Below are 17872 nucleotides of genomic sequence, written 5' to 3' on the forward strand. Positions count from 1 at the left end.
GAAGATCGGCTAGATGCAGTGAATGTGGGAAAACAATTAAAGATACTGGAATGACCACATACCTCTTCGAACGTTTTACATCTTAAAATGCACCCACAAAGGTTAATAACATTAACATTAAATATGATGCAGTGTGTCCTGTTAAAAACATGAACGAAAAATCTAGCCTTAAACCGAGCATGACGTTTTATCAATATTTTTGTAATATATGGCTTTATTAAAGATATGGCTTTTCTCTCTCTTAATGTGTATGGGTTTGTGTGTGTGTGTATGTTTTTTCTATCCCGGTGGGGACTTAAACCTGAATACACACCAACTCATGGGGACCTAAATTGAGGTCCCCATGGGTAAACAAGCTTATAAATCATTTATTCAGATGCAGTACCTAATAAAAGTAATTATGTCTACTTACTGTCTATTTAACGTTGTAATTGGTGCTATTAATTACGGAAAAAATAATGCGTATGGGTTTATATATTATATAAACTATGTATGATATAGTTTAGCAATATCACACGAGCAAGAGTGCTGTTTTCCCGAATATCTGCACGATTGCAAATGTGATATAGATTTTAATACAATAGTTCAATAAACAAGAAGTTAATATCATGTGAAGTTTTAGACACAATATTGTATTGTCTGCTTTGCTCAGTTTCGCAAATGAAAAATAGTTCAAACAAAGCCACAACAAAACTTTTGTGCGACTCTAAGAAAAACAGCAGTGTTTCGTTCCTGAATTAATCTATTTTACGTTTTTTTTTCCCCGAGTCAATGATTCACTTGCGCCACCTACTGGAAGTTTTAGTTTCATAATTTGATTATCATTTCATTTAAAAAAATAATTTCATATTTCAGTTCTCATTTTAGTTCAAACAAAGCCACAACAAAACTTTTGTGCGACTCTAAGAAAAACAGCAGTGTTTCGTTCCTGAATTAATCTATTTTACGTTTTTTTTCCCCGAGTCAATGATTCACTTGCGCCACCTACTGGAAGTTTTAGTTTCATAATTTGATTATCATTTCATTTAAAAAAATAATTTCATATTTCAGTTCTCATTTTTAAAAAACCATTAATGTTCATCTATTATAATTATTTATGATATGTTGAATCAAAGTAGGAATTTTTTTGTAATGTCTATCCAATGCTGTACTCATCTAACACAATGTTTTTAAATGATCTTTTGGGGGCTATATTCTCATCTAAAATTGATGTGGGATTAATTATTACTAGAATTAGATTAATTAGCAACTAGTGGCTACATCATGGTGTTACAGATGATTTTGAATATGAACGGGCCTCCTCAAATTAATAATTTTACATGTATTTTTGTATCTTGGATTGACTCTATGTACAGGTAGAGGAAGACAATTTGAGCTAGATTCCTTGTAGTATCCCTGGAACATATTTTGTCTTTAAAATACAAGCTTGTAAATAGGATTTTAAGGATGAGAATTTATTTGCAACAATTAATGAAATGACTCCAGACTCGACCCGGACTCGTGATGAAAGACTCCAGACGTCTGATTCCAGCTTAAAGACTCAAGACTTGACTCGGACTTGTGGACATTTCTGGCTCAGAAGGTTTGCAGCGGATTTTAGAAACTGGTGCTAATTATCCTTTAAAGTAAAAGTTGTCAACTCATGTGAAAGAGCTGATTTTCCTTTTTTCTTTTTCATAGGAAAGAGTAATCACAGATTAAAATGTCAGTCTCTAATTTTTCTCCTCAGTATCAGTCCAGTGAAATGGAGAAAGTTGCTCTTGTTTCTCAGATATTTCTCCTAATAAGCTAATATTTTTCTCCAAAATGTCTCAGACTGTGCTTAGATATGCCAAGATTCCTCTATCTGCAGTCAAAAGTCAGAGATCTCAATATGAACTCAAAGAAACAACTGAGACAGAGTTGCTTGTATAAGTCTCTCGAGCTCTTCTGGGTGGTTGGATCAGCTTTGCTGACCTTCCAAACCACAGAGGCTCATCCAAACTCATTTTGCTGAAATTTCAGGAAATCAGGTTTGAAAATGAGCCGCTGGTGCGACAAAACATCCTCTCAACATATTTGTGTTTTAAATGCAGGTCGTGTCGGTTCATCATAACAACTCTTTGTTGTTTCACCACACATTGGACCTTTTTGTGGAAGATTTATAAGACAGGACAGATGTAATTTTCTCTCACTGAACTTCCTTCCAAACATCTGCGCGGTGATGTGTTTTGTTTGATTATTGATATTTTTTTGTAACATCTGCATCTGCTTCTTTCTTGTTTCAGCTAAGAGGTTTGGAGTGACGGACGTACCGCTGGATGCTGTGAACTTCATCTCTCACGCCACCCAGTCCAGATTACGGACGGTGCTGGAGAAAGTTTCCTCCATCGCCCAGCACAGAATGGACTCGTGTAAGGTACGAGACTTGTGGAAGAGATGCTTTTATTGTTTATATACAGTGTTGGGGAAAGTTAAAGCAATGCATTTCAATATTGCGTTACTCCCTAAAAAAAAAAAAGAAATCTGATTACGTAACTCGCATTACTTGTAATGTGTTACCCCAACAGTGTTTATATATGTATCCTGTGTTGCTGTAAATAGTTTTCCTGCAAACGACACTAACATCATCTGACAGTCACAAACACACATTGGTTAATTCGGCTGCTCACAGCAAAAACTAATCAAACATCATTAACATGAAAATAATTTGCTAGAACACCTTAGCAGCTGCCTACTGATGCCCTAGCAAAGCCATAGCAACCACCTTGTGTACCCTAGTAACACCTAAGAAACCACCCAGAATGCCCTAGAAACCAACTTTAACATCCTAGCAACCACTTTAAAAATGCCCTAAAAACCATCTTGGACACCCTAGCAACCACCTAGCTGTGTCTTAGCAACTGTACAGAACTCTTTGGCAGCACCCTAGCAACCACATACAACAGCCTAGCAACCAACCACATCACTCTAGTAACAGCTTAGGAACACCTAAGCAACCACCTAACAATGCCCTAGTAACAACCTTGTACACCCTAACAACCACCCAGCAACCACTTAGAAACACCTCTCTAGCAACACTCTAGCAACGGCTTTGCAAGACCCAAGCAGCCACCTAGAATGCCCTAGAAACAATCTTGAACACCTTAGCAACAACATAGCAATGCACTAGCTACCAGAACTCTTGGCAGCACCCTAGCAATGACCCAGCAGCCATCCAGAATACCATAGCAACACCATAGTAACCACCTAAACAACCCTAGAAACCATCTTGAACACCCTAGCAATGCCTTAGCAACCAGAACTCTTGGCAGCACCCTAGAAATGTTCCAAAATGCCCCTGCAGCCATCTGGAAAACCCTAGCAACACCATAGCAACCACCCAAACTGCCATAGAAACCATCTTAAACACCCTAGCGACCCACTAGCAATGCCCTAGCAACCAGGACTCTTGGCAGCACCCTAGCAATGACCCAGCAGCCATCCAGAACACCATAGCAATGCCATAGCAGCCATCCAAACTACCCTAAAAACCATCTTGAACACCCTAGAAATGCCTTAGCAACCAGAACTCTTGGCAGCACCCTAGAAATGTTCCAAAATGCCCCTGCAGCCATCTGGAAAACCCTAGCAACACCATAGCAACCACCCAAACTGCCATAGAAACCATCTTAAACACCCTAGTGACCCACTAGCAATGCCCTTGCAACCAGGATTCTTGGCAGCACCCTAGCAATGACCCAGCAGCCATCCAGAATACCCTAGCAGCACCATAGTAACCACCTAAACAACCCTAGAAATCATCTTGAACACCCTAGCAATCACTTGCCATTCTGACTGGCTGTTTTACAGAATAACTTGACTGGTTTGCTGAAGTTTGTGTTAATAAACTTTCTGTTTGTATGCATTCTATTGTTAGTTCATTATGCATGTCTATGTGTGCAGTTTTAATGTTTAAATGTATTAGATATATGTATATTTTTCACTGTTAGTTCATGTTAACACACGCAATCGTATTGTTGAAGTGTTGCTGAAATGCTGCTGTTGAAGTGGAAACTTTTGGGCACATGAATTACAAAGAGACCGAAGCAGACAGGTAAACAAACCCACAGCCAGAGAGTCCAACACACGCTTTACCCGCACAGCCGAGCGCATCACATTAAACGCAGCACTCTTTCAAGAGACTCGCGTTAACGGGAACCCAAAACAAACCCACAAAGGAGGAAAAGCAGGTGGCGGAGCGCTTTAAAAGCTGTTCATTTGTGTACATGGCGAACAGCTTAGCGAAGAGGAACGCCGTCACGGACGCACGTTTTGGTTTTTTGTTTTTCTGTTTGGTGTGTGTTGTGGTTTTTTTGTTGCGTCTGGCGCTCTCCGCTCGCTGCTTTATAAATGAGCCGTACGAGACGCGCCTGTGTGAAGAAACTGACATCAGCAAAAAACAAGAGCGTCCTGAAACAGGCACGGCTGACTTCATAGCCATCAAAGCACAGGAGAGACGGAGGCAGGGATGAGAGGAGAGACGAGCTAATCAGAAAATGAAAAGAGGCAGGGATAGCGCAGGAAGTGCGCAAAACATCGAGGTCGCTTTCTGAAGTAAACATGTTTTTTGCGTTCCACCCATAAACTTCTGTCTCACCTGCCTAAGAAGAAAGTTTTCATCATGATTGTGTCATAAACACTCATAAATAAGTGAAAATGTGCATCAAAACTGACCTCTTTCTCTGTGTCTCTCTGCAGGAAGACGAGTGGCACGAGCCGTCGTCTGATGTGCGCTCGCAGCTCAAGTTTTTCGAGCAGTTGGAACGGATGGAAAAGCAGAGGAAAGATGAGCGAGAACGAGAGATTCTCCTCAGAGCAGCGAAGGTAATCTGGCACCTCGTGATCTCTCAGATCCTCTCGTTTATGGCACATAAATGTTAATGACGGGATCTCAGCTGCAGGAAAACAGAAGTTCTTCACACTTCTTCAAATACATGGGTTAGATCACCCACGCTTATTAACTCTTTTCCTGCCAGCGTTTAAAAAAAAAATAAAAAATTGCCAGCCACCACCAGTATTTTTGATCATATTCACAAAAGTGTAATGGCACCCAGAATATTTTGTTGTATGAATATCTAAACATGCAATATAGCAAAACAAAGAACAGAGTCTCTGGTTTTAAACAACAACAACAACAAAAAACTGTTTTATTCTAGCTTCATGCAAACTTTTTTATCAACACTTGAATGTAGGTAAATTTCATGAAAAAAGCAATATTTTGAACAAAAAGCTGAGAAAATCGCGTTTTTGTAAAAGACTACATCTGGATCAGATTCAGAACGATGATCAAAACATAGATGGAGTAGATCGCTTCCATCAACACATCCACATTTTGTTACATGAAATAAAATACACTTTTAAATGAAGAAAATTAAAATGGAAAAAGTATATATATTTCAGCTAGGTGCCAAAGCAATATTTTTCTTTTCACTTAATTTTAGTAAAAAAAAAAAAATAATAAAAAAAAAAAGTATAATAATAACAATAATAAAAAGAATTTGGCATATAAAAAAAATTATAATAATAAAAACTGAATAAAATCTAATAAAAATGACAAAAACACACAACAAGATTACAAAAACATTAAAGTTATAATGAAAATGCAAAATGCAAAAACAAAAACTATGTACAATATAATATAATTCTCAGTAGTATCTCAATGATCCTGAGCCAATGACATTAGATGAGCTTTGGAAAGACAAACAGAATAAATATCTGAGTACATCACTCACAAATCAAAAGCATTCTTGCATAATTTGTTGTTTAAAATAAATCAAATAACAGATCTCTAAGTTCTGTCTAAATCATTCTGCAACACATTGTACAGATATCAAATTACAATAACAAAATTAATTGGCAATGGCAGTTTACCCAAGAATGTTTTTATTTACAGAGAAATGCTCTTACTCATCTTTCATGAATTTGGCCTGTTATCCCTGGTCCGCATCCATTGATGGAGCTCAGTGTGCTGTGACTGATCACAGATCAGCCCACAACTTATCTGAAGATGCTGGAACAAAGTTTACCTTTATGTGTAGTGCGGTGCGTCTGATCCTGTGAAATGACCAGGAAGCCCCAGGAAACAGAGGCACCACAGTGAAATATTTCGGCTCATTTCCGTCATTAATTAATATAGCTCAGAGACGATGACCCACCGTAAAGACCCACTCGCACGGCCGAGTCTCCCCTCCCTTCAGCCTAATGCCATTATTATGCCATAGCTCGACCACGCGGGAGATTATATCTCCCAAAACCAGACAGTTTAGCTCATACGCGAGCGCGAATGGCCACACCGACCTCTGTGACTTTGGGCCTGGATGAGACGTTACGCAAGCTGATGTATCGCAGTTGTTAGGGATTTCAACTCCGCTGAAGCCTAAAATGCGATCAAGGAAACATGCATATGTGTTTCCAGCTCAAATGCATTGTAAATGTATCGTCTGTAGCTCTCTGAACTCAACAAATCATTGCCAGTGTAGTCTGGAAACAATGAATGAATGAATATTGACAGACAGAACAAACAAATCTTGCTTTATTTTGGGTTGAGGTCATTGTGAGGGAGCAGAAACCCAATCGTTTGTGTCCTTGTATTCTCGCTCTCGTCTTTAAGCTCAGCGCGATTTGACCCCTTAAACATGAACCTTCTCAAATAAATCTCATCGTTCGTTTCAAATATGACTGGAGTCTTTGGGGACGAGCACGAGGGCCAGGGGCCAAACGCATTACTCTCAGCCAAGATAGCGACCAGTACGTGAACCGCCTGATATATTTAAAACCAATTAGCAGCGAGGAAGGGCAGAGTACTGCCGCCCCTCTCCTCACCGAGAGAAGGGAGAGTTAGGAGCCGTTCTCATGGGGCAATTAAAAAAAGACCGGAGACCTAAACACAAAGCCCTCAGGATCACACGCACACACCTCACACATCTCTCTCGCTTTAAAAGAGACAAAATGAGAGTAAAATCACACAAGGCCACGATTAAATGCTTCAGCAGAGAGAATTACCCTCTCTGACCACACACACATAAATGCACAAATCCAAACACACGAGCAGGACTAGAAAGCTGCAGGGATGATGTATTTTTGTATGTTAGCATCACCCTGGTTCCCTCAACAAGATTTTGGATTATTGCAGAAAATAAGCTCTGTCACCAACAAAAGTTTATGATTCTTACACATTTCGTTCATCAAGATTATTTCCACAAATGAACACAACCTTTATGAAGCCTAAATGCGATCAGCAGAAGTAAAAAGCTGAAGTTATGGTATAAGAGAACCATACTATGGTTATAAACTTCAATGTCCACTAAACTTCGGACAACTCTTCAGAATCAGAATCAGAAAGAGCTTTATTGCCAAGTATGTTTGCACATACAAGGAATTTGTTATAGTGTCACAAGCTTCCAGTACACTGAGACAACAACAACACACAGATAATAAAAGTGAGATGTGAATAAAAAACACATGCATAAATATAAACCACAAAAAAAAAGAATAAATTGTATGTACAGGTGTGCTATAGATGGAATAGGAATATAATAAAATAAAATAAGTTGTAGGGATTTAATGCATATTTAAATACAGTGCCTCCTTTGCATATTTAAACATAACATTTTGAAATGAATTTATTTTGAAATGAACTGTTTTCCCTCCATGTAATGCATGAGTTACAAAATAAAGATGCTTATTTTAAATGTCGTAGAATAGAAGGTGAAAATACCTTGAGCTTGTGTTAAACACAGACCTTATTTCAGGCATGTGACCAAAACCCCCTGACTTCAGCATGATGGAACCAGAAGTGCAAAAGTGCTCATTTCTGGGTTTTAGGACTCATTCCTGCAGCACTTTATGTGACGAAAGGGCCACTAGATGCATGTTTGGGCTTACAGTTTCGACACTGGCACAAGCATGCACACACAAATTGGAATAATTGTTTAATTTTCTACATTTGTATACACACACACACACACACACACACACACACACACACACACAGGTTTGTTTTTATGGTTTATGGGGACTCTCCATAGGCGTAATGGTTTTTATACTGTACAAACCGTATATTCTATTGCCCTACACCAACCCTACCCCTAAACCTACCCCTTACAGGAAATTTTGTGCATTTTTAGATTTTCAAAAAAACTCATTCTGAATTATTTATAAGCCTTTTGAATTACGGGGACACTGAAAATGTCCTCATAAATCACCTTCTCGTTGTAATACCTCTGTCATACCCATATTATTATTATTATTATTATTGTGTCCTCATAAACCACATAAACATGCACACACACACACACACTGATGAGTGTCAGGCTGCACCTGCATTTGTAACTGTGTGTGTGTGTTGTGTCTTTTGATTAGTAGTTGCCTATGGCGGTATGTGTGTTCGTGTGTGTGTGTGTGTGTGTGTGTGTGTGTTTGGAGGGCACAGCCGTAGGCGTAGAATCACTCACCACTGAACACACACACACACACACACACACTCCGTCCTTGACATATAAGATCTGCCCTTGTTTGTCCTGAACTATTTTAGTGCGGCAGATGAGGTGAGCTTACGACATGCGCTCACCTGCCGTCTGCCCGTCTCTCCCTCCATCCTTCCTTCTGTCGTTCATCCTCCCTCCATCTCTCTCTCTTTCTCTCCCAGAGTCGCTCGCGGCAAGAAGATCCAGAACAAGCCCGTCTGAAGCAGAAAGCAAAGGAGGTGAGGCTTCCATCATTACCACTGACATTTCAAGGCTCCCGCAGATGAATTTTTTATGTCGTGCTACATATGTAATGCCATTTAAAGTCTGACTCTGGGGGAAAAAAAAGAAAGAAGAAAGTTTGAGGAATTATTTTAATTGATTGATGTCCTGTGAAAAAAATGAGCGTTTTCCTCTTTCTCTCCAGCTCTGAGCTGGTATTTAGGAGAATGTGCTGTGCGGGGCAGAATGGGGAATCTGATTGGAGATGAAGTCAGAGTTTTTCCCGTTTGACGGATAATTTGCAGAGTCCATTAGCATCATAAAGGCGGATGGCGTGGCGCTCGATCTGGTCCTGTGCTCGCAAGACGGGAGACAATTAGTAATCGTTACTGCGGTATGAGGCACAAATTGCTTGCTTGTGTCTTCTCCTGCATTGATTTTGGTTTTTTACGCTGCCAATTAAAAGTAGTGCTGTTCTCAATTCCTGGTAGATCTAATGACGCGCTAGTTTTAGGGAAAACAGTTGACTTTGATGCGAGGCTGATGCATGTGTTTGTGGTATTTGTAGAAACAACTTCAGCTTTAGACGCATGTGTTTGTGACGTGCACTGCGATGTTTGCACTCGGGCCATCACTGATGGTGCATGGTGCTGTGGATGTGAGTCCAAACGAGCCCTGTTTTGAAAACCTCCTCTGATACGAACACAGAAATGCATTTGTAAATTTGCTCACTTGGTTTGATTGTCCGACCCAAAGCTGAGTTTTATCCCACCCTTCCACCTGCAGCTATGTTTCTACTGTCAATTTGAGAAAATGACTTTGCTTTTAAAACTAAAACTAAAATGGATAAAGAACAAGCAAGTCCTGTGTGGACATCAGAGTTGTGCAAAATTCTGAACTGAAGAATTGACTTTTTTGCAATTCATGAGTTGGAATTTGAATGGAATTGGCCACAACTCTCAGGAAGCTGAATTGGACACTTACATTTACGTTTACATTTATGCATTTGGCAGATGCTTTTATCCAAGGAAACTTACATTGCTTTCAAGTTACACATATTATCAGTGAAAGCTTTCCCTGGGAATCAAACCCATAACCAAATGTGTTATTAGCTAGCACTACAGGAAGATTAATTAAATGTGTTAAACATAAAGAATGATACGTATATGAATTAAAAAGGTTTCTAAACAGATCAAACTTTATTATTATTCAAAGTTTGTCTTTGCAAACCTTTTTTTTCTAGGTAATAATTCACATGCCGTTATAAGAACTTCAGTTCATTTTACATTTATATTTATGCATTTGACGCTTTTATCCTTAATTACATTCAAGGTATATACATTTACATTTGATCAGTTCTTGCTTTTCCTGGGAATCAAACCCATGACCTTGGCCTTGTTAGTGCCATACTCTACATGTTAAGCTACTGGAAATTCTACCTCCTTAAATTCAAATAGCAATTCTGCATCCTGTCTGAAACGGGAATTAAAATTTAAATTGATTCTCAATTCAGTTCTGAATGGTGCACAGCCCTGCTTGACGAGCTGCGATGATAAATGAATTATACACACCATCTATAGCGGTTTACTCTCATGCATTAGGCAAGATTGCTTTTGTACTAATTGTGAACAATCCCCAGACCCCCATTAACTATCTAACTATCTTATACCAATTTTAATGTTCTCTAAAGAAAATGCAAGTGTTCTTGTTCATGCAAACCTCTTTTTTCTATGCTGAAGTGGTTGCCAAGGGGTTGCTGTGCAGTTGCTAAGATGTTCTGAGTGTTTTTCAGCATGTTGCTGTTGCTACAGTGTTTTGGGGGGTTGTTAGGGTTTTCTGGTGGTTGCTAGGTGGTTCTTTTCTGTCTAGTGGGAAACGTGATCAGTAATCGTCTGTTCTGTAGATGTGCATTTGTGGTATTTTTTCACCTGTTTCATGGTGCAGCTGGTGAAAATGATGCATTTAATTACTTAGTAAAGAAACAACGCACCTTTTCTCAATAGCACACATGATTTGAGGAATAACAGTCTGCAGCATAAACGCTGAACATTGATACTTAGTTCTAAGATTTGGTAACTAATTGTCACCCGTGTATCTTCTTCACTAGATCTCCTGACTGTCATCTGTCCATCTTTTTTTTAGGTATCACCCTTGTTTCCTCTCACTCTCTCTCTCTTCTGCTCCACATTAGAGAGGTGTAACCCTTTAGAGTGGATTGTAGTCTTCCCATCAGCCTGTGCTGTATGTAAATGAGGTGATTTGTAATAGGCTGTGCCTGAGGCCGTGTGATCAAAGTGGATCTCCGCCCTGTTAAGTGGCAGGCAGCTCATCATCTCAACACAGCCAGATTAACTTTCCAACCACAGAACGACTACTACAGCTCTCACACACACACACACACACACACACTCGCTCCGTCTGTGTCATCAAAAACTCCCAACTTGTTTCCAATCAGAATTTTAAATAGGCTGAAATCTCACTTTTATTTGCTGTTGCACCAGAAATGGTGTTTTTCCGTCTCTCTCTCTCTCTCTCGCTCTCTCTCTCTCTCTCTCTCTCTCTCTCTCTCTCTCTCTCTGCGCGCAAACACACTCCATCTCTCTCTCTCTCTCTCTCTCTCTCTCTCTCTCTCTGGGCGTAATGGCTGTGGTCGTTTCTCAGTGCGGTTCTTCCTCCGGTTTTCATCTCCTGATTGGCTGCAGGCGACAGAGCTGCTGTTTGCGTCTGTCGTAGAGGTTTCGCACATCTGCCCAAATTTTCATCAGGATAATGAGGTTGATCTGCACTGCTTTCACTCTCTGTGACGGGTAGAACGACGAGAGAGAGGTTTATTACTCATAACCACACCATGGACACACACACACACACACACACACACACACACACAAGAGAGTCTTTCTGCATCTCTTGTCAGTGTCACTAGTAGTCACATTTATACCAACAACTTGATTTCACAACTCCTGATAAGATTTGCACAACAATTTAGTTTAAGGGGAAATGTAGTTTAAAAAAATTCTCTCATTTACTCTGCCTCATGTATTCACAATTTCATTTTGTGTTCCATAGAAAAGATATTTACAGGTTTGGAATGATGTGGGTGAGTAAATGATGACATAATTATCATTTTTGACTAACATATCGTATATCTTGTCATATATTTGGGACTTTTACACCTTTTGATTTGTCAGATTTAATGTCTTTAATGTCTCAGTTGTTTCTCCTAGATTGCAATCAGGGTTGGGAAGGTTACTTTCACTACAGATTACAAAATACATAAGTTTTGCAACTTAATCTAAATACTTTTGAATATTTTGGAACACTAATCAGGTATGTAAAAAAATAAAAATATAATTACTGATGCTCAAGAAGGCAACTTGATGCATTAAGAGCCGGGGTGTGTAAACTTTCTGCATTGGATAAATTGTACTTATTTTGTCTTCTGGAAAACATGTAAGTAGTAGCTTTTGAAGGGCAGTATTAAATAAAAAAAAAAGATCTTTAAACAAAATAAATTTACACATCATCATCCTATTCAAAAGTTTACACCCCCTGCCTTTAATGCATTGTGTTTCCTTCTTGAGCATCAGTAAACATTTTCACCTTTTGTAATAGTTGCGTAAGAGTCAGTTAAAAAGATGGATCTCAAAATCATACAGTCATTGTTGGAAAGGGTTCAAATACACAGAAGACGCTGAAAGACCAAAGAAAGATGTCTCAAACTATGCTCAAACCAGCCAAGATACCAAAATCTGCAATCAAAAGTCTGAGATCTCAGCTTGGTCTCAAATATTCCTCATCAAATTCTCCCCAAACCAAACAATCTGCTCTTCTAAGCACATTCATTTTATATCATTATTTATGATATAAAAGTTCATATTGAGATCTCTGAGATTTGATTGCAGTTGAGTGCAGTTTGAGACATTTTTTAGGTCTTTTCTGCCAATCTGTGAGAAGTTTCTCCTGAGTCTTTTTCAATTTGCTCTCTTTTGAAATCGCAATTGTGATATCGACGAGATCTGACTTGTGATTTGTCTTTCCTTTGGGAGACTCCATTAAACGAGCGTCTGCCTCGACAAGCGCGTGCATCTGATGGACAGATGTTTTCTGATCGGGGCAGGTTTTCTATCATTTGTCTTTTTCTGCCCTTCACAAACATCCGATTCCCCGTAATGTCATCGAGCACGTGTGTTCAGGAACCTATTTCCACAGTCCTCAGTGATGCCCAAAGGTCAGATGGGATATTTTTTTAAGTGCCCAGGGTGAAAATCAATGACCAAAAAAAGAGACAGGATGCAGGAACCGGGCCGCCCACTCTAATCAGCAGCGCCTCACCGCAGATACAGCGAATCTGCAGAGAAAAGCGGAGAGATTGCGAGGGGACACATGACAAATAGAGAGAGGAAGAAGGCAAAATAAAGTGAAAGAAGCCGCAAATACATAAAAGAGAGCGAGCGAGAGAAGCCCTGGCAGATACATCACTGTGTCAGGTCACACAGACACTCTGCGGCCACAGATTCATCATCGCTGCCCCGCTCTCAACAGGAGAGGAGAGGAGGCAGGGCAGAGGACACAGAGTGACCACTGCTGAACACCTGGGTAAACTGGTGCGTTTGACCTCAACAGCCCCTGGTCCAGCGCTCCCGCCGGCCGATGTGTCACAGACAAGGACAGAGTAACAGAGGTGGCGTAAACGTTGGCTCCCGGTGATGCTAAACGCACAAGTTTGAACCACTGCTGATGACTGTGAGTGGACATCAAACACAGAAGAAGGTCAATCAGAGATCTTTAGACGCGACAATTTAATCTGAGACCAATCAACAGATAAATCACATTCTGTCATCATTTACTCACCCTAAATATATATATATATACATATACATATATTAAATATATATATTTACACCCTAAATATATATATATATATACACCCTAAATATATATATATATACATATATTACATAATACTTTTACATTATACTTTTGTTCAGCAAGTGTTAACTTGTTAGTGCGTCTGCTAGGGGCTGCGGTCTTTAGCCTCCTTGTTAGTGCGTCCGCCTCCCATGCCTGAGACCCAGGTTCAAGACCCACTCGGAACAAGAACGAGGTGTGGCGGTGAGGACCCGGGAGAGAGGGCTTACATTGGTGCCGTGACCCGGATGGGGGTGAGTGTAATGGAGGCCAGCGAGTAGGTGCTGTGCAGATAAACCTCACTCCCCTGATCTCAAGAGACACGCTAGGGGCTGCAGTCTTTAGCCTCCTTGTTAGTGCGTCCGCCTCCCATGCCTGAGACCCAGGTTCGAGACCCACTCGGAACAAGAATGAGTGTGGTGGTGAGGACCTGGGAGAGAGGGGCTACATTGGTGCCGTGACCCGGATGGGAGTGAGGTTTAGGGGGTGAGTGTAACGGAGGCCAGCGAGTAGGTACTGTGCAGATAAACCTCACTCCCCTGATCTCAAGAGACACGCTAGGGGCTGCAGTCTTTAGTCTCCTTGTTAGTGCGTCCGTCTCCCATGCCTGAGACCCGGGTTCGAGACCCACTCGGGACAAGAACGAGGTGTGGCGGTGAGGACCCGGGAGAGAGGGGTTACACAAGGATGCATTAAATTGATCAAAAGTGACAGTAAAGGCATTTATATTGTTATGAAAGATTTCTATTTCAAATAAATGCTATTCTTTTGAACTATCTATTCATCAAAGAAACCTGAAAAATTAAATGTATCACGGTTTCCACAAATATATGAAGCAGCACAATGGTTTTCAACATTGATAATAATCAGAAATTGTTATGAAAGATTTCTATTTCAAATAAATGCTATTCTTTTGAACTATCTATTCATCAAAGAAACCTGAAAAATAAAATGTATCACGGTTTCCACAAATATATGAAGCAGCACAATGGTTTTCAACATGGATAATAATCAGAAATGTTTCTTGAGCAGCAAATCAGCATATTAGAATGATTTCTGAAGATCATGTGACACTGAAGACTGGAGTAATGATGCTGATTACATTTTATTACATTTTAACAGATATTCACATATAGCACAGTTATTTTAAATTGTAATAATATTTCACATTTTTAAATGAATATTTGATCAAATAAATACAGCCTTGGCGAACAGAAGAGACTCTTTCCAAAACATTAACAAGTTTTACCAACTTCAAACTTTTGAACTGTTCCTTAAAGGTGAAGTTTGTAATATTTAGATTTAGTTTCTGTCAGTTTAATGTGCAGAGTCACTATTAGTCAGTCATTGGGAATTTGACTTCCTGACGAGTGAAACACTGTGATGCTTTTAGAACATCAGTCTGCCTGTTTGAGCTTCTGTACATGTCATCTTCTGGCTCGACCAATGACTGGAGTTAGGGGGCGGGGCTATCTGTTTGACTGACCAATAGAGATGAGGCAGAAGGGGCTGTAGGAGGCTGCCAGTAGCAAAATATTTTAATATATAATAACAGATATAGACAGTACTGTTGTAGCCTGCCACAGGAATAGAGTTTATGGTTTGAAACTGAAGCCCTATATTACCTGTTTCCATTAACAGCCCAATTAGACCAGTTCTGAGAGTTTAAAAACACAAAAATATGGTCCGATACACCTATGTGGTCATCATTAATATAACTTGGACTCATTTATGAAGATATTACGTGGCATTCAGACATTATTGCTTGTGTTTGGTGAGTGAATTTCACTTTATCCCTGACCCGATTGAAAACCGTTTGTCCTCTTTCTCCTCTATGTGTCTTACTTTCTCACTATCTTGTTCGTATTTCACATCCTTGTGAATCTGAGATCCTTCACGTGAAACTTGGATGTGTCCGGTGGGAATCTCTTGGCTTTTTGTTCGAATCATTTTCCTCAAATATTTTCCCTCCTCAGGCGATTGCAGTTTCTCAATCCTCCATTCTCACCATTCTTTTTTTCCTCCGTCGTGTTCTCTGTTTTATTGCTAGCGATGCATTCTTACACCACAGCATTGTGGGTAGCAGCCTCATCCAATAAGACTGACATACATAAAAGAGCCACAGACACAAACATCCATAATGCCTTGTTCTTTCTGTAAAGTAAACTATCCTTTGGAAAGTGTGACTATGCAGAAGGAAAGACTGTGGATTGGAGGTTTGTGTGGATTGATTTTGCCAAGATCTCAGAATGTGAGGGAATATTTCCATCATAGAAGGAATTTGAATCATTCTGATACATTAAAAAAAACTATTTGAAGAAGTTCGAAAGTATGTTTTAAATGACTCCAGATCTGTTTTTTAGGTTACTGATGTTTGCTAAATTAAGCATAATTATTATTAGTGCTCATCGCAAAACATAACTAGAGATCCATGCAAAAATGCATTTCATCAATTGGTTATTTGTCTTTTAATAGTAGCACGTATGATTACTTGGGTCCCGAATTGTGAGTAAAATGTTCTCAAGAGTGTTTCAGGTTAAGTCTGAACTTCGTCTCATTTTTTTGAAAATGTCATTTTTTTTATTGGTTTTCATTATGCATAAACTTAATGCAAACATAAACGAACACAACAAGCACAGTAATAATAATAATCAGATGTTTCTCCAAAAATTGTTTAGGACAAATAAAAATATAAAAATATAAAACAAATAATGCTATAAAATGATCATATGTCATTGGCAGAGTTTAATGAGAAATATTCAGTTCGTATCGATATCTTGGCAAATCTGAGAACAGTTTAAGACATTGCTGAGAATTTCTAAAGGAGACACATTTGAGATCGCCAATGTCTTTTTTTTCAAGATGAAAAGCAGGTCTGTGGCCATTTGCTCTCTATTTAATCTCATTTCTGTCTAGGAGAAACATTTTAGATACATTTGATTTAAATCTCAACAAAAATCCTAAAAAAAAATGTTCAAAATCTCACAACAAAGCCCTTTTTAAAAGACAAAAGACATCACTCAGCCGCTGAAACGTCTGTCCTGAATCTGTTTTTATTTTACTCTTTGTGGCTGCTTGTTTCATCCCTAAGATTCCTGAAGTCAAATTTCAGATGTAAGAAAGAAGGAATGGGGAAAAAAGAAGCGGAGAAGAGAAGCAAGCTTTAAAAATACCTTTGGTGTTCCTGTGTGTTTGTGAATATTATTACAAAGTGCTGTAATGAGAGAAAGAACAACACAAAGCGAGATTTTTGCCTGTGAGCGAGATGGCGAGGAATCTGAACAGCGAAAGGCCCGAGTGTGTGTGTGTGTGCATGTGTGTGTGTGCATGTGTGTGTGTGTGCATGTGTGTGCGGGTGTGTGTGTGCGTGTGTGTGCGTGTGTGCGTTTGTGCGTGTGTGTGTGTGTGTGTGTGCATGTGTGTGTGTGTGCATGTGTGTGCATGTGTGTGCGTGTGTGTGCATGTGTGTGTGTGTGTGTGTGTGTGTGTGCGTGTGTGTGTGGTCGCCTGTAGGAGGTCTTTCTCTTTGTACGTGAATCTCCTTGGGATGTTAGCAGCAGGGGGATCAGGAATGAAGAGCTACTCTTTTGGGGATGAAATGATGGGTCTGAGTAACAGAGAGAAAAACACAACGAGAGAGAGAGAGAGAGAGGCAAATGGGACACAATGAACAGAAAGATGAAAGGGACAGTGTTAGAAAACCAGACTCCAGACTAGCCATGTGTTTATTGACCACACAGACAATTCAGCTGAGCTTTAGAGATTAATAAGGGAGAGTAATTAATAAATTACCATTTATTTATGGTACATATACTCCATCAGATTCCTTTTTTTTGTCACTAACTACTACTGCCACTATAACTAAGTAAATGCTGCCATTTCTCTACACTTTAAGCCACTTGTTTTTCCACATCTGTCTGAGATGAAGTGAGTTTAATTTACAAATAATATGTGAATAGATTGCTATGAATTTAAAAATTATATAGACTGTTGTTCAAATGTTTGGGGTCGGTAATGTTTTTGAAAGAGTCTCTTCTGTTCAGCAAGGCTGCATTTATTTGATCAAAAATACATAAAAAATGTGAAATATTATTACAATTTAAAATAACTGTTTTCTATGTGAATATCTGTTAAACTGTAATGTATTTCTGTGATGCGCAGCTGTATTTGCAGCATCATTACTCCAGTCTTCAGTGTCACATGATCTTCAGAAATCATTCTAATATGCTGATCTGCTGCTTAAGAAACATTTTTGA

At 39.3% G+C, this 17872-nt stretch overlaps 1 protein-coding gene across 1 annotated transcript in view; it reads left to right on the forward strand.

The window, feature by feature from the left end:
• The first annotated feature begins 2270 nt into the window (after positions 1-2270).
• Positions 2271-17872, forward strand: part of LOC107600467 (transcription initiation factor TFIID subunit 4-like) — a 57317-nt gene continuing 41715 nt past the window's right edge. Inside the window, exons 1-3 of the mRNA XM_016292377.1 lie at positions 2271-2398; positions 4720-4845; positions 8669-8725. Of these exons, the coding sequence (XP_016147863.1) occupies positions 2384-2398; positions 4720-4845; positions 8669-8725 (198 nt within the window). The 5' untranslated portion in view covers positions 2271-2383. The remainder of the gene's footprint in view (positions 2399-4719; positions 4846-8668; positions 8726-17872) is intronic.

The sequence above is a fragment of the Sinocyclocheilus grahami genome, unplaced genomic scaffold (assembly GCF_001515645.1).
Source record: "Sinocyclocheilus grahami isolate Dianchi unplaced genomic scaffold, SAMN03320097.WGS_v1.1 scaffold14.1, whole genome shotgun sequence".
NCBI lineage: Eukaryota > Metazoa > Chordata > Actinopteri > Cypriniformes > Cyprinidae > Sinocyclocheilus > Sinocyclocheilus grahami.